Raw genomic sequence first — 19,505 nt, forward strand, 5'->3', positions numbered from 1 at the left:
AGCTAGAGAGAAGTGTGGTGATCTTGGATATGGGGGGGGGGGGGGGGGTAATTTATAGTGTAAGTAGAGGAGAGTGATTTTGGAGTGAGTATCCCCAGATATTTGATATGTGAGGTAGCCTTGGTGAAGGGTAGGGAGGAGACATATTCCATTTCTCAAGGTCCTACATTAGATAATAATAAAAGTTCAGATTTAGAGAAATTTACCCGTTAACCTGATTTGGAGCCAAAGGAATCTATGAGACAAATTATTGCAGGGATTGAACTATCAAGGTTGGAGATAAACAACAGCATGTCGTCTGCAAAAAGGGATAGTTTTAGTTCGAGGGGGCCTACAGGGATTCCTGAGTATAACTCTGAATTTCTTAGGGCTATGGCTAGTGGTTCCAAAACAATGGCAAACAAAAGTGGGGAGAGGGGACAGCCTTGTCTAGTGCCCTTGCAAACTGCAAAGGGTCAGAGAGGTAGCCATTACATGTGATTTGTGTGTGAGGGGCATTATTAATGAGACGGAGAATAGAAATAAAGTGGGCGGGGAAGCCAAATTTAATTAGTGTGTCATATAGGTGAGACCATTCAACTAGGTCGAATGCTTTCTCAGCATCTAAAGAAAGTATCATAGGGTTTTGTGTATTACGTGGGGGGTGAGTGGCTGTGGAGGCGGAAATAGCACTAAGAACCTTTCTCACATTGAGCTCAGAATGACCACCTGATTTAAAACCGGATGTACTATAGTGGGTAAAATGGGTTTCAGGCTTTCAGAAATTATTTTTGTAACGAATTTATAATCTAGATTGAGGAGTGATATGGGATGGTATGATCCGGGTAAGGACCAATCTCTGCCAGATTTTGTTAAAACAGTAAAATGGCTGAATTAAAGTGTAAGGGGGGGGGGGGTGTGTAGTCACATTCATTAAAGAGTTAAAGAAAGAGATGAGAATCGGGGTAATTCATGAGCAGAGGAGTCTATAAAAGTGGCCACTATAACCGTCATGCCCTGGGGCTTTGTCACATTTTAATTGTTTTATAGCTTTCTCTACTTCCTCATCAGTAATTGGAGAAATTAAAGAGTTGAATTGTTCAGGTGATACGGTAGGATAAGTGAGTGAGGACCAGAAATCATCAGGGAGGGGGGGGGGAGTGAAGGGGGAGGGGAAGATTTGGGGGGGGGGCTGAATATAGTTCTGAATAAAAGGAGTGTAATACATTTGCAGTCTCTAGGTCATTGGTGGTTAGGGTTCCCTGTGGTGTTTTTAATGGAAGGATTTGTGAAGATGGACGAGATCCCTGAAGTAAAGTTGAGAGTAATTTCCCTGTTTTGTTACCTAATCTGTGAAAAAGGCAGTTAGTAGAGAAGAGGTGCCTATCTTCCATTGATTGCATGTGGGCATCGTATGCGGTTTTAGTGTTTATATATATCTGTTTGTTTGAATCTGTGGGAGATGTTTTATAATGTTGGAAGGCTATGGAGAGTTCATTTTGTAGGGATAAATACTGTGTGGATTACTTATTTTTGCAACATATGAGACAATTTCTCCCCTAATCACTGTCTTAGCCGTCATCCAAAACAGACCCGGGTCTGACGCAATGTGTGATTTGTTATCATCCAAAAAAGAATCCCAAGCGGATTCCAATCAACTACGAAATTTTGTGGATTTGGCTAGGTAAGATGGAAATTTCCACAACCCAGGTTTATTAGGTGGTGGGAGTAGGCTCAATGTGACCGATATAAGAGCACAGCTGATGCTTCTTTTTCCCTTGGCACCGGAAAGTGTATATGCACTTGCCGATGCCGGAACCCTGCCAGGCTATTTTTAGTATGTATGGGGCTTTAGATCAACCCGAACTCAGGAAGTCAATGGAGGAAAACCTGCAAAGACAATTTCCTGGTTTAAGTGGAAAGTCGAAGCAACTTTTAGCTGGAACAGAGGAACTGTAAGGAACTGTTACTTGAATAAGCCCCCAACTCGGAATAAGCCCCCAACTCGGAAACACGCCAAGACCAGACTTAAAGTAATGAACTAAAGGTCCTCTGAATAAAAAGGCTGCTTGAGAGTCAAGATGACCAGATTAGATCCAATGGTGCTACCCGTTAACAAAACAGTGGTTGAACACTTAAGAAACCCAGTAAAAGAAATTGAACCTGTGGAACAGGAAATAAATTCACAGGTCCAAAAATTTTACCGTAAACTGGCCTCCAAATCCCCTGAAGGAAGGCTAGGAAAAAAGAGGAGGCATGAATCATTTTCTGTTCACACCACAAGATGTAGATTTTTTTACATCTTTTGTTAAATGTATGACAAAACCAGTTGCCTGACCTGCTGCACTGTAAGGATTATAGAGAGATTTAACCTTTAACCTATAAAGCTTGGTTCAAAAGCAAGGCCAGTAAAGTCAAATGATAATTATACTCCTACAGCAGGGGTGGGGAACCTTTTTGTGCCAAGGGCAATTTGTATGGGGGAAAAAATCCTTTGAGGGCCATATGTAAAAATGTCGCTTACAAATTCCCCTACTGCAGCCGTCCCATGCTCCGGCGGCTGCCTCTGAATAGGACTGACAGGCTCCAGCTGCTGTTGTTTAAGAGGAATCTTGCGAGAACTACTAACCTCTCACGAGAATTCCCTGTACTTGACTCCCAGCAAAGCCACCGGGCAGGTGGGCGGTCCACTCAGACCAGCTACGGGGGCTGCATACGGCCCCCGGGCCTGAGGTTCCCCACCCCTGTCCTACAGGAATGGACACTGTAGGAGAAGGTGCGGACATAGTAGATGACAACTTTCAGGACCAATCAACAGTATGACAATGTTGGAGGCATTAAGATAGGGTAGAAGGGGGGAAAAATCATGTGATGAGATTGTAACTGTGAGAAAAATTGGCTTTAATGAGCAGAACATTTATTTATGGTATGCTATCCATACTAGGTGCTATCATGCACAGCAACCTCGCCATTATCGACATGATTCTTGTGAAAATTTGTAGTGCTATGGGAATGGCAGGGCCTGAAATTGACTAGTGATCAGATATAACCACACTCACACATGCATTCCAAGTGCAGAGCCAAAGAGACAGACGGAGATCAAACCATGAAAGCTTAATTAATATATATATATATATATATATATATATATATATATATATATATATATTAGCAGTAATGATTGTACAATGCACCATAGGTTGAACTAGATGGACGCAAGTCTTTATTCAGCCTCACCTACTATGTAACTATGTAACCTACACCCCCTGTTTTGCATAAAACCATGGAAGCTATCCGAGTACTGTTTTGCACGGCCAAACATACAGCTACACTATAAAACTGTTTTGCCAAGTACAGTAGGTAAACCTTGCAGCTATCCCTATGAAGGCCATTGAATAGTTTGCCATCCTAAATCTTAATAGCTTAAGCTACTGATGCTGAGGCTAATAATGGTTAGATAACAACCCCAGCTCCTATTAAAAAAAATGGACTTCAGACAACCATCAAATCTTAATCCACCAGACCTAAAGGATGCCAAGCCTAAAAACAATTCAGAGCAGCGTGCTTAGCCAATGCAGCACCAACCTTTAAATGCAGGTTCCACTCGGATTCATGATGGAAGAGACTAAAGGTAAGCAAACTTTTGAAGTATGAAAAACTTATCTGGCACTTGCCAGGCCTCCTCGATGAGATCGAAAAGATCCATGCTGTTGCCGAGACCATTTGTGCCTTGTCCTTAAAATGAATCCAAGATGAATCCAAGTATCCACTTCCTCTGAGATGTGACCTTCCTCATCATTTGAATTACAAATCTTTACTGGACCATTGAAAGTACTAAACTAAAATTAGCACTTAAGAGAGAAGCTCTTTAGGTCCACATGTTTAAAAACACCATAGGCGAATACAAATGTAATGATCAACATTAAAGGTAAATACATAATCTATATATTTATGTATTACCATTGTACAAAATGAGTCTTCCTCAGGGGGGGGGGGGGGGGGATGCTTATTCCCTTGTTGTTCAAATCTGTAGAAGTGTCTCTCTCCCCTTTAGCATAAATGAAACATCTTGAGTCTAAGAGGCACATAAAAACAAGACAGTGCAATAATCCTTTTTAAACAAGGAACATTTAACAACATATTGCACTTACAATACAGCAATGGTTAAAAGCATGAAACAAATTTCCTCGGAGGCAATACAGTCAAAGCCCTGAAGTCACAGATGTTACAATAATTCAGGCAGCATATGGTTGCCAGAGGAAATAGCCAGAATGGATCCTCCTCTTGGTTTGAAACGTAAATTGGCTTGATTTGCTCCAGATTAGCTTCATGACCACTAAAACTTCCAATCATTACACCTTGGCGGTCCAGCGGGCCAAAAAAGGGGATCCCTTTGTCACTAGACAAAGTGGGACAGGGAAGTAAGATATGGCAAAGTTGCATAATATAGAGGGGGTAGAGTACATGAGCATGGGGAACAATGTCCAATGGACAGATTTGGATGAGAACTTCAGATGACACTAGGCAGACACCTCATGGGTCTGTTGGGTTAGTCATCAAGCTTAAAACAAGAGAATGATAAAGTTTAAGTAATGCTAATTGAACAACCAAACCTAAGCAATGCGGTTCCTCAGCTAGTCACATATAAATTATAAGTATAGAGAAAAGTGGAATATGTGTGAACAATTCTTGTACAGTAAATTTCTAGTGACTGTGAGCTACAAACGTTTCCTCTACACAGAGATTACTACGTGTGAGCCTATGCTGAAGGGAAGTGTGGAAGGAAATTTGACTTCAAGAGAGCAACAATGCCACAGCGAGTTGTATTTATGCGTAAATTGTGTTTTACAAAAAATGAAAATACCGTGTATATACTCGAGTAGAAGTCGACCCAAATATAAGCCGAGGCACCTAATTTTACCCCCAAAACCTGGGGAAAATTATTGACTTGAGTATAAGCCTAGGTTGGGAAATGCACAGGGTCTAGGGGCACACTGAGGCACACTGTACAGGGTCTAGGGGTACACTGACACACACTGTACAGGGTATAAGGGCACACATACACACACAATATACAGGGCATAGGGGCACACTGTCTGTAGATCGGTTGCACCATTGAAACTTGTATTGTACCTGATCTATGGACGCTGCAGTTTCATAAAAGTTGACCTTTATTAATTATTCAATGGTAGAGGCTAACTAAAAGACAATTTTTAGACCAACATCTAATTCCCGCTTCTCGTAGATTTTAATGTTATGGTTAGGCTGTGGTTAAGCCTTAGGTTTAGAAAAGATAGGACCCATATCAAAAACCATAGCTGTCAATGTTGAAATTGAGCATGCTTTAATGTCGGTGTTGACATTGTGAAGGTTGACATACAGATCATGTTTGCATTTTGGTGTTGGTGTAAATGTCAACTTTACAAAATATCAAATGTTTATACCACACACTCCACTGTGTATAATTAAATGATCTTCTGTATTTCTCATAGACAAGATATGCATCAAATACAACAGATATGTATTTTATTGTTAGTCTCCGCAGCTGGACACTGTGTCCTGAAGATTGCATGCTATAAGGGTGGACGTGTGGCTCTGCTGAAGATTTAATTGATGACCATTGATAACTGAGTGCTCGCCCTATTGAAACTTGCTAGGGTATTTTAAGCTGCTCCATGAGTATTAGGCTGTTTACATGAGTTTCAGCATTTCAGGTTTGCAGGATTTTATATCCAGTATTTCAAACCATTTTTATGCCTTCCAATTCTGGACTGTGATTCTTCTCCATTTGATTCTCACCTGGCTTGTCACCTGGCTTTGCATGTCAACTAATCTTTCAGTACTATGAGTACCTGGAGGCATGGCAGAAGATAACAACCACTGGCCCACCAGCAGGGGTCTCTTGTGAAGATCAGGGTTTTGTTTTTGATTTTACACCTCTGTTGTATGCCAAAATGAGCTGGTCAACAAACAAACGATGAATGATGAAGCGCATACCCGCCAGTTGTTCATCAAGATTGTTCGTCAACTGTGCATGCAGCTCAATTTGAATATCTTTCAAAAAGAGCCTATAAACTGTAGCTAGATCTTTCTTCTTTCGTCTGTCGTCAATATTTTTCGTCAACATCTTTAGTCCAGGACACTGGGTTCAATGGAAATGTCTTTCAACCAAATTGGTCAAAAAATTGTACAGTGTGTATGCACCCTAAGTAAATCCACAAATTTAGTTGAGAAACTTACAACTTGCAATCTGCTAGGTACAGTCTATAAGCTTTCATATGAACAAAATCTAGAACAATATCCATTATCCGAATTTTTCAAAAAACCATACATTCCAGTGATAAAAACATTTATCTTTTTTTTTTTACATTTTTTGTAACAGCACTACTGGGGACATGATATGTAACTGGCACTATATATGTGCAAGAAAACGATTGCTTGGCATTCAAATTCAGTGCCTGAGATTGTATAAAAAATTTTTTTCATGTTTTGAAACCTTGTTTATTGAACAAATAAAATATATTTGTGTGTATTTCATGTGTTTGATGTGTTTATACAGCATAAATGCAAAATACTTTGGTACTTATGTAGTATCTGGGCTGCCGATTTCAAAATCGGGTCGGATCGGGAGATCGCATCGCATGCGACCATGCGATTCGATGCGATGCGATGCGATGCGATGACCCGATTTTTCCATAGGAATCAATGTTAAAATGGACTGAGTCCATTTTAACATGGAATTCAATGGGAAAAATGGGTCCTTTTCATACCCCTACTATCCAAGTGGGCATGGAGTTGGATATAAACCTGTGGCGAGCGTAGCGAGCCACCGAGCCCGAAGCGTGGCGAGCGAAGCGAGCCCCGCGAGGGGACGAATACCGTCCCCTCGCGGGGCTCGCTTCGCTCGCCACGCTTCGGGCTCGGTGGCTCGCTACGCTCGCCACAGGTTTATATCCAACTCCATGCCCACTTGGATAGTAGGGGTATGAAAAGGACCCATTTTTCCATAGGAATCATTTTAACATTGATTCCTATGGAAAAAATCGGGTCATCGCATCCGATATCGGATGCGATGCGATGCGATGCGATGCGATATCGCATCGCATCGCATCTGATTGTATGCCTTAACTTAAGGCATACAATCAAAAAATCGGCAGCCCAGATACTACATAAGTACCAATACTTTAAAATAATTGTTAACATAATTGAAATATTAAAATATTCCGAAATACGGAATAATCCATTATCCAAAATTCTCCTGGTTCTGGGGATACTCAACCTGTACAGAAAAAATTAACTCAAATCAAAATCTCTCTGCACATGTTACATGTGCCCCACCTGCAGTGCACATGGTTTTGCCCATTAGAGATCAGGTCTAAATTATACCCTAAATAAATAACTACAAGAACAAAGATTATGTTTTATATTGTGTTAAACTTACCAAATACTGTCCTGGCTGGTACAGACTCCCTATTAAGCCAGAAGGATACCTGTGATAGGATGACTGTCATTATACATGGGAGATAGGTTTGTATAACAAAATATCCAATCTTGCGCTTCAGGTGGAAGTGAGTTGTCATAACAATATATTCACCTATAAAGAACATATGGAAAACATTTACATTACAAGTATACATAGAACAAATCTGTACATACTGTAATATTAAATATATGTAATGTTCGATCCTCAATAGATGGAGCAACAAGCTGCCCAAATCTGTTTCACACCCTGAAATGCCACCACATTCCAAGACCATAAGGGCTGTTTTGCACGCTCCGGCTGATGCCCGGTGGCAAAACACCGCATGGCCAAGAAGCCATGCCGTACACAGTAGTTAATGAACAGGATTGTGTCCATTCACACAAGACGGTCACGGGCCGGCCACCGGGTTGCAGCTGGATGTCACCACTGGAAAGGACGGATGCCAGGCTGCGGCCATCCCGACCATTGTAAACTTCTGTGCATGGCACGGCTTCTTGGCCGTGCGAGGTTTCGCCACCCGACGTCAGCCAGAGCGTGTGAAATAGCCCTAACTGTACAAAAACAGATAGAGAGTGACTCAGTCCAGGGCACTAATAACCATTACATCTTACATTCTATGGCCCTTATTCTTGTTCACTCGCAAAGGCAAATTCCTTCTCAAATGGACAAAACCATGTGTACTGCAGGGTTAATTTTGTTAGGAGCAAATTAACCTACTAGTATATTTTTGGACTGTGGAAGGAAATCGAATAACCGGAGTGAACCCATGCAAGCACAGGGAAAATATACAAACTCTGCACAGTTAGGGCCATGGTGGGAATCGAACCCATGACCTCAGCGCTGTGAGGCAGTAATGTTAACAAAATAACTGTACCAACAATGCATAACAATATGCTTATTATGCTCTCTAGGGGCAACATTTACAAAGCTGCCAAATTCCAGCCAAAATTTCAACTCGGCTGGTTACAAATATGATTGTGTTTGTTTTGTGTGAGATCAAGCAGCTTATTTACTATGCTGCCATGTTCTAAGGATTCATATTTTTTTTTAATGTTGAAGTCATTCGAGTTTGGCTGCTGCATTTTCCTGGGGTGTCGCATGGGCACCTGTAGGGGGGATATGGGTTGTAGTCCAGGATCAATTCAAATAATTTATCACCAATGCTGGGGCTGCCAATCACAATATATGTAGACAAACACAACCCTGTCCACCACCACATATCTGAACGTACAGAAGACAGGTACAGTACAAACAAATTTCCTAATAATTTTGCTGAATTTCTAAATAAGACACTTTTGTCATAAGGGTGCCATGAAAGAAATGCCTTATCTGAGGCCATATCCGAGGAGTTCGCCGGTTCCCGCCAACTTCCCGAGTCCAAAATGAGGACAAAACGTCATCATCCCGCGTCGGATTCGAATCTCTATAAAAGACCCGATCTTCATTCGGCAAGTGGAAGTCAGACAGCACGGGAGAAAATAGCTATGGGGACAAAATACCACAGTGGGGAGGGGGGGGGGGGGGGTGTAATTGAACAAATAAAAGCTGCTTAAGGGGGACAACTGTATATATCGGGGAACATAAAGGCACATTTACTAAGGGGGAACTAATAATGCAGGAACTTTTGTGCATCTCTACTGTACAGGGGGAACTACTGAGGGGGAAACTATTCGGGTTACAACTACTAAGGGGGTATTACTAAGGCTACTACTAAAGGGGGCTTCTCTATGGGACTACTGTGGGGGACATCTAAGGGGCTCTCTGATAAAAAAAGTTTTTTTCCCCCCCAAGGGCTGCCCCGAATTAGTCCAGCTGTGCTGCCCAGTGTCCCGTATCAGTCCAAGGGTGCCCGCATGTTTGCCGTATAATTCCAGGGGTGCCCAGTGTCCCGTATCAGTCCAGGGGTGCCCGAATGTGTCCCGTTACCCCGTATCAGTCCAGGGGTGCCACCCAGGGCCGGCGACAGGGGTGGGGTCAAGGTGGACATGTGTGACGGGCCACGGAAATCTGAAGGGCCCCAGAGCCCAGCCACAGCCCGTCTGTAAACTGTATAGCTTTGTGTTTGTATTACCCCGCGTCCGTCTACTGTGCGCACCGCCCCGCCCCCTGTCTGTGTGCCTTACTGCAGGGAGCCACCGCCGGGTCTCTCCTGCTGTGTGTGTCCATCCTTCCGCGGCGCTTACAGTGCTGCAGGCCACTCACAAGCCTAGCCTAGGGTGAGCTACAGTCTATATTGACAGGGCAGCAGCGCCGGCGTGACAAGGACAGCCAGAAGAAGTGTGCGGTGCGTGTGAACTGGTGGACGGAACCTGCGGCAGAGATGACGGGACATTGCTTGTGTGGTGGCAATACAAGAGTGACAGCTGAGCCGGGCTGGGGGTGCTGGGCTGGTTGGAATTTAAGTCATTTTTCCGGTGTGCGGAGGGGGTAATGGGGGGAGGAGGCAGTGGTCAACGTGTGCTGCACTGATCTGCTGTGCCATTTCCAAACCTCCACCAACCCCTAGCAGGCTGGCTCACACCTGCGGCTGCCTGACAAGCACATTAACTGGAATCCCATCAGGCAGCAGTATAGAAAGTGCCATCCCCATCAGCATACCTGAGCAATACAGGTCGGATGACTCTTCTGTAACTCCGCCCCCTCCCCCAGCAAGTACTGTCTCCAGGACCGGCAGTTGCCCGATGCTGTGCAGGGAGGACAGGGGAACTTCCGGCAGCTGCAGTGTAACCCAGGCCCTGATAGTAAGTGGGCGAAGTTGGACTGTAGCTTGAAGAGAAGCTACTACTACTAAAAGCTACTACTAGATGGTACATCCTTAGCACCGGAGCTGCAAAGTGCACAGTGGTCAGTAGTACATGGGGTGATGCTGCTGTACATGATGGGGCAACAGGGTGTGTCCCCTCATTCTGGGGGTTGATTTTCTCAGTGATGTGTAGCCTTACCCCCACCTGACAGATACCCCTACTCCCCAAAGCCCCCTTAGCCTTCCTTGTGCCACCATTAGCTCTTTCTGTGTCCACTTCACCTTTCCCTGTGCCCCCCACAACCTATCATTCTCTGTGCCCACTTTCTCTCTTCCTTTTCCCCTCTCAATTAACCATCAACTCATTACTGTTACTGGCTGCTGCTGGGCCCCAAACCCTGTGCTGCAGCAGTCATTAAAAATAAAAATAGAGTTTTTAGAGAGTGTAGTGAGATTGCATTGCCCCTAATCCATCGGGCCCCATAGCAGCTGCACACTCAAAGTTAGAGGCTCTGGGCACTTCTCTGTCCACATGTGCCCCCTCCCATCCATCTATGCCCCCTTCTGTCCGTCTACACCCCCATATAATGCTCTGTCTTTTTATCTGTCTGTCTATGTCTCCTACCTCTCCCATCTGTCAGTCTATGCCCCCTCCCTTTTGGCCATCAGTGCACCCTCCCATTTGTCTGTCCATCTATACCCCATATGATGCTCCGCAATGCTGCCAACGTTAGTCTATACAGTCATATGGTGCTTTATCAGCCAATGCCCCGTCTGCATGTCCAGACACCCTGCAACCAATCTGTCCATCTATGCCTTCTTCAGACAAGATTTGAATTAATCTTGAAGGTGTTGCTTCCTGCTTTACTGTGGTAATAAGTATCATCCGGTCACTGATTATACATCTAAATTGTGGTCACTGTCAGGATAATGTCGAAATACACTAAATTACAGTACATGACATGACATGAGTTTATTGGAACATTGTGAACAGTGTGATAAGATCTGGGGTACTGTTGGATACTGTTGTGTGATCACTCCCCTTCTCAGCAAGAACATGCTCCTTTGGCACATGCTGTGCCATTTAAGATTAAGGGGGTGCCAATCCTCCTGATGGCACAGGGAACCAAAATGTCTACTTGTGGCTGTGGATTTTGAATGCTCATCTACATTTAGTGTGTTACTGTGTAAGATTGCAGTAAAATAAACATACAAAAAAAAAAAAATGTGAGAGATTGTAACGTTACAGCTATTTTTTGATTTGTTGCGGTGGTAGTACAGAGACTCAGAGTGAACGCTAACTCTCCCTTACTATTATGGTGCCTTCGGATCTGCGGCTTCTACTGCTGGGCGATCAACAAGAATACTTTTATAGGAACTTCTGTGAATACCAAAAAGAAGATACTGTATTTTCAAAAGATGTTCTGTTGTTGATCGCCCAGCAGTAGAAGCCGCAGATAATAGTGGATCCGGAGGTGCCATAATAATAAGGGAAAGTTAGCGTGCACTCTCTGTACCACCGCAATACAAAACCCGGCTACCACAACAAATTAAAAAATTGCTGTAAAGTCCCATACACATGGGGCGAATTTAGCCATAATCGCCGGGGATATGGTCACTGAGCAACCATATCCCTGTGTGTATGGGGCAACTGTCGCCAGGAGTGCGGGCAACTGTTGCCAGGAGTGCGCTCCCACAACCAGCCCTGGTGGTGGTCGCTGGTCCCACGAGCATGCTAATGCGACCAGCGGCTTCCCCCAGCAGAGAGTCTCATTTTTATCAGCAACCATCTCTGGTGGCTGATGAAATTGGGAAACTTAGCAATATATTGCTAAGTAGATCTAGTATTCCGTGTGTATGGAGCTTAACATTACAATCTCTTTGATTTATTTCTATTGGTATTGCATGTTTATTTTTAGCACTCTGTTACACTGGGGCCCAAGATTTCTGTTTCCGGCCCTGGTGCCACCATGTGTGCCATATAATTATATAGGTGCCCCCATGTGTCCCGTATCAGTCCAGGGGTGCCCCCATGTGTCCTGTATCAGACCAGGGGAGCTGCCCTTTTTTTAATGAAAAGAAAAAAAAAAGTGTTTATTTTTTTATTTTTACTGCAAGGACTGTTAAATGTGTTGTATCAGTCCAGGGGTGAGCCAAGAGTGCCGTATAATTCAAGTGGTGTTACGAAGTCTGCCATATTATTCCAGGTGTGCGGCTCTTTTTTTTTATTATTAAATTAATTAAAAGAATAAAAGTTTTTCTTCCATGCCTGCCACCATGTGTGCCGTATCAGTCCAGGAGTGCCGCCATCTGTGCCGTATAATTCCATGTGTGGTGTATTAGGTCAGGGGTGCCCGCATGCGTGACGCATAATTCCTGGGGTGAGCCAAGTGTGTCATATAATTTATGGGTTGCTGCCAAGTCTCCTGTATAATTCATGGGGTGCTGCCAAGTGTGCCGTATCAGTCCAGGGGTGAGCCAAGTGTGCTGTATAATTCAAGGGGTGCTGCTAAGTCTGCCGTATCAATCCAGGGGTGCTGCCATTTTTTTATTAAAATCATTTAAAAAAAATTTTTTTACTGCAGGAGTGTCAACATGTGTGCCGTATAATTCCATGTGTGCTGTATCAGTCCAGGGGTTCCGCCATCTGTGCCGTCTAATTCCATGCGTGCCGCCATGTGTGCTGTATCATGTCAGGGGTACCACCATCTGTTCCGTATTATTCCTTGGGTAAGCCAAGTCTGCTGTATTAGTCCAGGGGTAATGCTAAATTCACCATATCAGTCCAGGGGTGAGCCAAGTCTGCCGTATAATTCATGGGGTGCTGCCAAGTGTGCCGTATCAGCCCAGGGGTGATGCTAAGTGTGCCATATCAGTCCAGGGGTGCTATTAAGTGTGCCGTATCAGTCCAGGGGTGATGCTAAGTGTGCCGTATCAGTCCAGGGGTGATGCTAAGTGTGCCGTATCAGTCCAGGGGTGATGCTAAGTGTGCCGTATCAGTCCAGGGGTGATGCTAAGTGTGCCGTATCAGTCCAGGGGTGATGCTAAGTGTGCCGTATCAGTCCAGGGGTGATGCTAAGTGTGCCGTATCAGTCCAGGGGTGATGCTAAGTGTGCCGTATCAGTATAGTGTTTGTACTACCCACTTGTGTCGCTTATCATAGTTATCCAGCTACTTCGGTGCAACCTTTTGGCCTAAAAACAATATTGTGAGGTGTTCAGAAAGAAAACCGAGGGCTGTTTAAGCAAGAGGTGACATAAACCACCGAAGGGATCTGAGATGCTGGCACTTGGAATAGAAGTTGCTAGGGTGTTCTGACAAGGATAGAAATAACCAATTAGGGATCAGGGGAGGAGTTCTATGTCTTAGAAGTAGGCAGGAAGTAAGGTGATCTGCCTCTTTGGAACAAAATTCCCCACTTTTTTTCTATTTCTTGGCGGCGGTAAAGAACGGTCCTTGTTTACATGAAAATCATATGTAGATAGTGGGGTGTGCTCTCCCGACATCAAAATAACGTTAGCCCATTGCCCCTTTACAGGGGATGGGCTGCACCATCCGTAAGGGTGGGTTGCGATGGGAGAGTTGAACACCAACGATGTGTGAATGGTGTGTGTTAATCTCCCCCCCCCCTTTTCTATGACCGTTCTTTAGTGCCGCCACCATTTATAGAAAGTTTAAGATATAGCTGTCAATTAATACATTTGACATTCTATTTGAAATGCCAGCACTTGTGTCTGTGCCTTTATTTTAGTGTTAAGTTTATGGTTAAAGGTTTAGATAAGTTGTTTAAGTGTATGCATAAAGGTTACCGATGGTGAGTTTAAAGCCTGGAAATGAATGGAGATGAATGCTTTTGAGGTTAATAATAGCTTAGGAGCAAAAAAAAAAACCCTAAATTCTGGAATTTTAGTGTTTTTTATGCTTTTTAAAAAAATAAATCAGAACCCAAAACCCAAAAATCAAAACGTTGAGGGGGTGTTTTGGCAAAACCCAGTAGAACCCAAAACCTGAAGGTAATCAGAACTCAAAACCCAAAAGGATAAAAATATCTATAGAAAAGGATAACTATTCCTCACCTATATGAGTTGATGTACAGCCAGTCACCACTAGAGGCCACTCAACGGACCAAATTACTCCTTTGTGTGCTAAAAGAAGGGACACTAATCTATTTCAAACTTGCTTGATATGACAGTGAGCCATGAAGACAGATATTGGAGGTAGGAGCAGACAAAGGGCAGTATTCAATGAGAAAAATTCGCCCAGTTTTATGGTGAATTTGTGCTTTTTTCGCCTTGGACGGAGCATTTTGCTCTCCAAAAGCGAGCAACTCTATTCAATGTGAAATATTCGCCGTCTTACTAAGTGATTTTCGCCGTCTCTCTCCGTGTAGCAATTCTCCATCTTTTCATGGAGAGCTGGAATGTGAACTTTTAAACTAAAAGGTTTTTTTTTTTAATTTTGGTGTAAAAAAAAATCAGGATTTTTTTTCTGTGAAGGGGCATGTTATTTTTATTCATGTGCTTATAGCACATGAATATATATTTAATTTAAAAAAAATATTTAAATTTTTTTTTTTTTTTTTTTTTTTACACAGAGCAGCCAGCAGGGGGCCGGAGCTCTCGAGCCGCTCATTAGATATTCATATATTCGCTGCATCCGATCATTACATATGCACGATTGGGTGCAGTGAATACTGGGTCCCCCGCTGGCTATAGGGGGGGCAGCTTGTGCTGCCTGGGTCCCGGGGAGCCCTCCTCACCTCCACATATGTTCTGGGGCAGCCAGGGAGACTTTAATCTCCCTGGCTGCCACCGTCCCACGGCTCCCTGCCAGCTCCCTGCCGCGGACGCTCGTCCGCTGCAGGGGTTAAGACTCGCCGCAAGTGTCGGCGAGTCTTAACCACATTGAATAGAGGGAGCAGGAGTGGCAGCGAGCCCTCCGGAACAGGGCAAGTGCATGGCGAGAGAAAAAATCTCTCGCCATGCACGCCGAATTTTTTTCATTGAATACTGCCCAAAGACTGGGGTTGGGGTATAGAGTTTGTAGGCAAAAACTGTCACAGCTCAAAGTGAAAGTACACTGCAGAACCCATCATTTCGACAACTTTTAACTAGTGTTTAAATACATGCAAGCAGCCAAGCAGTACACTTATATCTGTGAAATTACATAAACAATTCACATTTTTCTTTTTCATTATATTGAGAAATTTTGCTGCATACCTGTGCTTGATCGGATTGTTTCAGTTCCTATCACAAAGCCTAGAAGGTCATATTGATTTAGTCTTGAGCCACCTGGTGCAACATCAACAGATTTACCAGAGTCATTGGTCCAAGCATAAACTACTTCTGTACTGGGATAAGCATCTGCAAGAGAAAACCCAACATTGTTTAAATATGTAACCACTGATACCTTCTGATAACACCAATGAAACATAAATACTGTATGCCTCCAGTGCTGGACATGCCTCTACAGCGGGGGCATGCACGAAACAGCGCCACGCAGGAGTCACTGTTCTGCTTTCCAGAAAATTGGGAAGTATGCCTATAGTATTATTCACATCAATACTGTAACATTTGTTGTTTCATGTTGGTTTGGGTTTCTTAAGAAATGAATCACACATCTTTATTAAGAAGCATTTAGGGGTGAATACAAATGGGAAGTTGTGTGTATATATATATATATATATATATATATATATAATTTTCGGAAGAGTCCGCACTCATATATTGCATCACAGGCAAGGGGGAGGTGCTCCTACAGATGACTGAACATCAAGGTATATCGAAAGTGAAAAAGGGCACTCACCATATTTTAAAAGTAATTTAAGTACTTTATTCCATCACATTGAAAAAAGCTGACGTACCATCGACGTGACGTGACGTTTCGGTCTTGTGACAGACCATCATCAGGATTCCATCAGGATTCATCAGGATTCCATACAGCTTATGGGCAACAACTGTCAGACATGCAACCTGGCATCCATCCCTGGGGAGGATACACCCAGGGATGGATGCCAGGTTGCATGTCTGACAGTTGTTGCCCATAAGCTGTATGGAATCCTGATGATGGTCTGTCACAAGACCGAAACGTCACGTCACGTCGATGGTACGTCAGCTTTTTTCAATGTGATGGAATAAAGTACTTAAATTACTTTTAAAATATGGTGAGTGCCCTTTTTCACTTTCGATATATATATATATATATATATATATATATATATATATATATATATATATATATATATATATATATATAATAGGAGAAGACTGCGTCACTCGGGACTGGTTCAATAACAAACAACTCATAGCCAGACAATGGTTAAGTTGACGTTTCAGCCCTCAGGCTTTTATCAAAACAGCTTACAAGGGCTGAAACGTCAACTTAACCATTGTCTGGCTATGAGCTGTTTGTTATTGAACCAGTCCCAAGTGACGCAGTCTTCTCCTATTATCTACATGGGACAGCATTGCCTGTACTTATACTGAAGGCACCGGGCAAAAAGTTTCCTTCTGGAGTTGAGTGCCAGCGTTTTTGCACAATTATATATATATATATATATATATATGAAAAGAGAAGGGGGGTTGTGACCCAATCCTGCGCTTGTAGGTGAGCAGCACTACTCTAAAGACCCCGCCGCTAGTGGGAGTCTGATGTGAAGGATGAAGAAGAAAGGTGTAGAGGTGCGCTCAGAGGGTGGTTTCACCAGTCCACAATTTGTAAAAATACTAAATATTTATTCTTTACAGTAAAACAGTTTAAAAATGCATAAGTTTTGAAATTGTTTACATAGATTTTCGTGGTTCAATACAAGACTTCAATCATAGGTGCAACATGATCATACGAGAAACCCTACGCGTTTCGTCCCCTAGGGACTTCTTCAGGGGTAGTACACCAAGATCAATAGGCCTTTTAAACCTTGATTATGTATATATATATTGGAGTACACTCTTGGGTGAGTGCTTTGAATGATGGTGTGGTCACCGTTGTTAGTCTACTAATCCTGTGGTGATCCACTCAATGGATAACAGCGATTTCAGAACCCAGGGCGCAATATAACACCTCTCCAGCTGATGTCTTTTTCAACGTAACCGTCAGTTCAGAATCAACTTGCCAGAAACATAGTCAGCGTGTATATGTGCTGTATAATTCCATGTGTGCTGTATCAGGTCAGGGGTGACGCCCTCTGTGCTGAATAATTCCTGGGGTAAGTAGTCTGCCGTATAATTCATGGGGTGCTGCCAAGTGTGCCATATCAGTCCAGGGATGGTGCTACATATGCCGTATCAGTCCAGGGGTGATGCAACGTGTGGTGTATCAGTCCAGGGGTTATGCTAAATGTGCCATGTCAGTCAAGGGGTGATGCTAAATGTGCCATGTCAGTCAAGGGGTGATGCTAAATGTGCCAAATCAGTCCAGGGGTGATGCTAGGTGTGCTGTATTAGACTAAGTGTGTCATTCTAGGGGTGCTGCTAAGTGTGCCATATCAGTCCAGGTGTGCTACTACGTATGCCATATCAGTCCAGTGTTTGTGCCTTCCTTTTGTGTCACTTGGTATAGTCATTCAGCGACCTCGGTGCAACCTATTGGCCTAAAATATATTGTGAGGTGTTCAGTGTTCAGTATAAACTGGAAATGATTGTTGTTGAGGTTAATAATAGTGTAGGAGCAAAAAAACTAACGGTTTTTATGCTTTTTAAAAAAAAATCAAGATCCAAAACACGAAACACGAGAAGGGTGGTGTTCTGGAACAGATCCAGATCCATAACACGGCCAGAGATACAGACCCAAAACAGGAAACCCGAAAAGTAAATGGTGCACAGACCAACCAAAAATGGCACTCACCAGACTTCAAATAGTGTTGAAAAAAAATCCAAGTTTATTCACACAAGCTGTCAATTTTTCAATCATCTTAGGACCTTTCTCAAGGAAAATTAGTGAAGACAATTCAATCCAACCACCAGGACCTGCTCCTGTACCTTTGTCTTGAGAAAGGTCCTAACTTAACTGAAATGTTGGAAGCTTGTTTTTCAAGCCCTCTGTAGAAACCAGACCAGCCAGATCTGTATATACAATGTGCAAACAGCGGCACTCCGGACTTAGTAACGTCCTGTGACATTTCAGCCTTATTGGCTTTTAGCATGTAAGCTGTTTTGATAAAAGCCAATAAAGGCTGAAACATCACAGGTGTTAAAGCTACTGTCATCTTCTTTACTAAGTTCAGAGTGCCGCTGTTTACACATTGTATATATAAGTGGCAGGAAGTACTTTGCCGCCTTGAAACAACCCTAGGGAATCAATAGTGGCTTGTGCCACTGATAGAATGTCTGGTGGAAGCTACTCACAGGGTAGGAAGTATGGATGGACAGGGTTCCCATCCATTGGGCACAGACCAGGTCTTAGCCCAAGAAGCTGCTTCATTAGCCAACACCTGGCTGCTGAGTTTAAAGCAGAGTCTCACATTAGTCAGGGTTCCTGACAGCAATTAGTGCCCAGATGATAGGTCTGTTAGGGACAGTGGGATCCGGAAGACTGGGGCACTAGTGTCAGGATACCAGGACCTGAAGGGTTCCTTATTAAGTGAAAGGGAGTGAGGCAGGGCCTAACTTCCCTGGTTGTTTATAGGATAGACAGTGATCTTTGTTTATGTGTGTCTTTGTATTTGAGCAACCTAAATAAAAGGTATTGGTTGTTTTTGCACAAGCCTGGAGTCAGTCGCTGGTGTAATGTAGCAGAGTACTCTTCCAGCATATTGTTATTTGTTCACAAATGTTCTTCTGTCCGATCCAAACACCTCAAACATCTGTCCATAACACTTTTTTCCAATCTCCCTCTGTCCAATGTCTGTGTTATTTTGCCCATATTAATATTTTCCTTTTATTGGCCAGTCTCAGATATAACTTTTCTCTTTGCCACTCTGCCTATAAGGCCAGCATCCCGGAATCGCCTCTTCACTGTAGATGTTGACTCTGGCGTTTTGCAGGTGCCATTTTATAAAGTTGCCAGTTGAGAACCTGTGAGGAATCTATTTTTCAAACTAGAGACTCTAATGTACTTGTCTTCTTGCTCAGTTGGGCACCGGAGCCTCCCACTTAACTTTCTACTCTGGTTATAGCCTGTTTGTGCTGTTCTCTGAAGGGAGTAGTACACACCATTGTAATCGGGGAAATTATTTCCCCAAAAAAGTCTCAGAGACAGCTGGTTCTAGAGATCTAGGTAAATTTCTGAGGCCTGTTTTTATTTCATTATTTGGTACTTATGTAGTAGTTGGGTGCCCAATTTAGATACATACGCTTGCGGAAG

General features: G+C 43.3%; 1 protein-coding gene across 3 annotated transcripts in view; it reads right to left on the bottom strand.

The window, feature by feature from the left end:
* Positions 1 to 19,505, bottom strand: part of GABRA3 (gamma-aminobutyric acid type A receptor subunit alpha3) — a 381,172-nt gene that overhangs the window by 74,358 nt on the left and 287,309 nt on the right. For 2 of the 3 annotated variants that reach the window (XM_083159071.1, XM_083159069.1), the window contains 2 exons: positions 15,425 to 15,568; positions 7,421 to 7,573 (listed from right to left, as the gene is read on the bottom strand). In XM_083159071.1, the coding sequence (XP_083015197.1) occupies positions 7,421 to 7,573; positions 15,425 to 15,568 (297 nt within the window). The remainder of the gene's footprint in view (positions 1 to 7,420; positions 7,574 to 15,424; positions 15,569 to 19,505) is intronic. The other variant, XM_083159070.1, reaches the window with a different exon arrangement.

This window comes from Crinia signifera, chromosome 9, assembly GCF_055691185.1.
Source record: "Crinia signifera chromosome 9, ASM5569118v1, whole genome shotgun sequence".
In the NCBI taxonomy this organism is placed as follows: domain Eukaryota; kingdom Metazoa; phylum Chordata; class Amphibia; order Anura; family Myobatrachidae; genus Crinia; species Crinia signifera.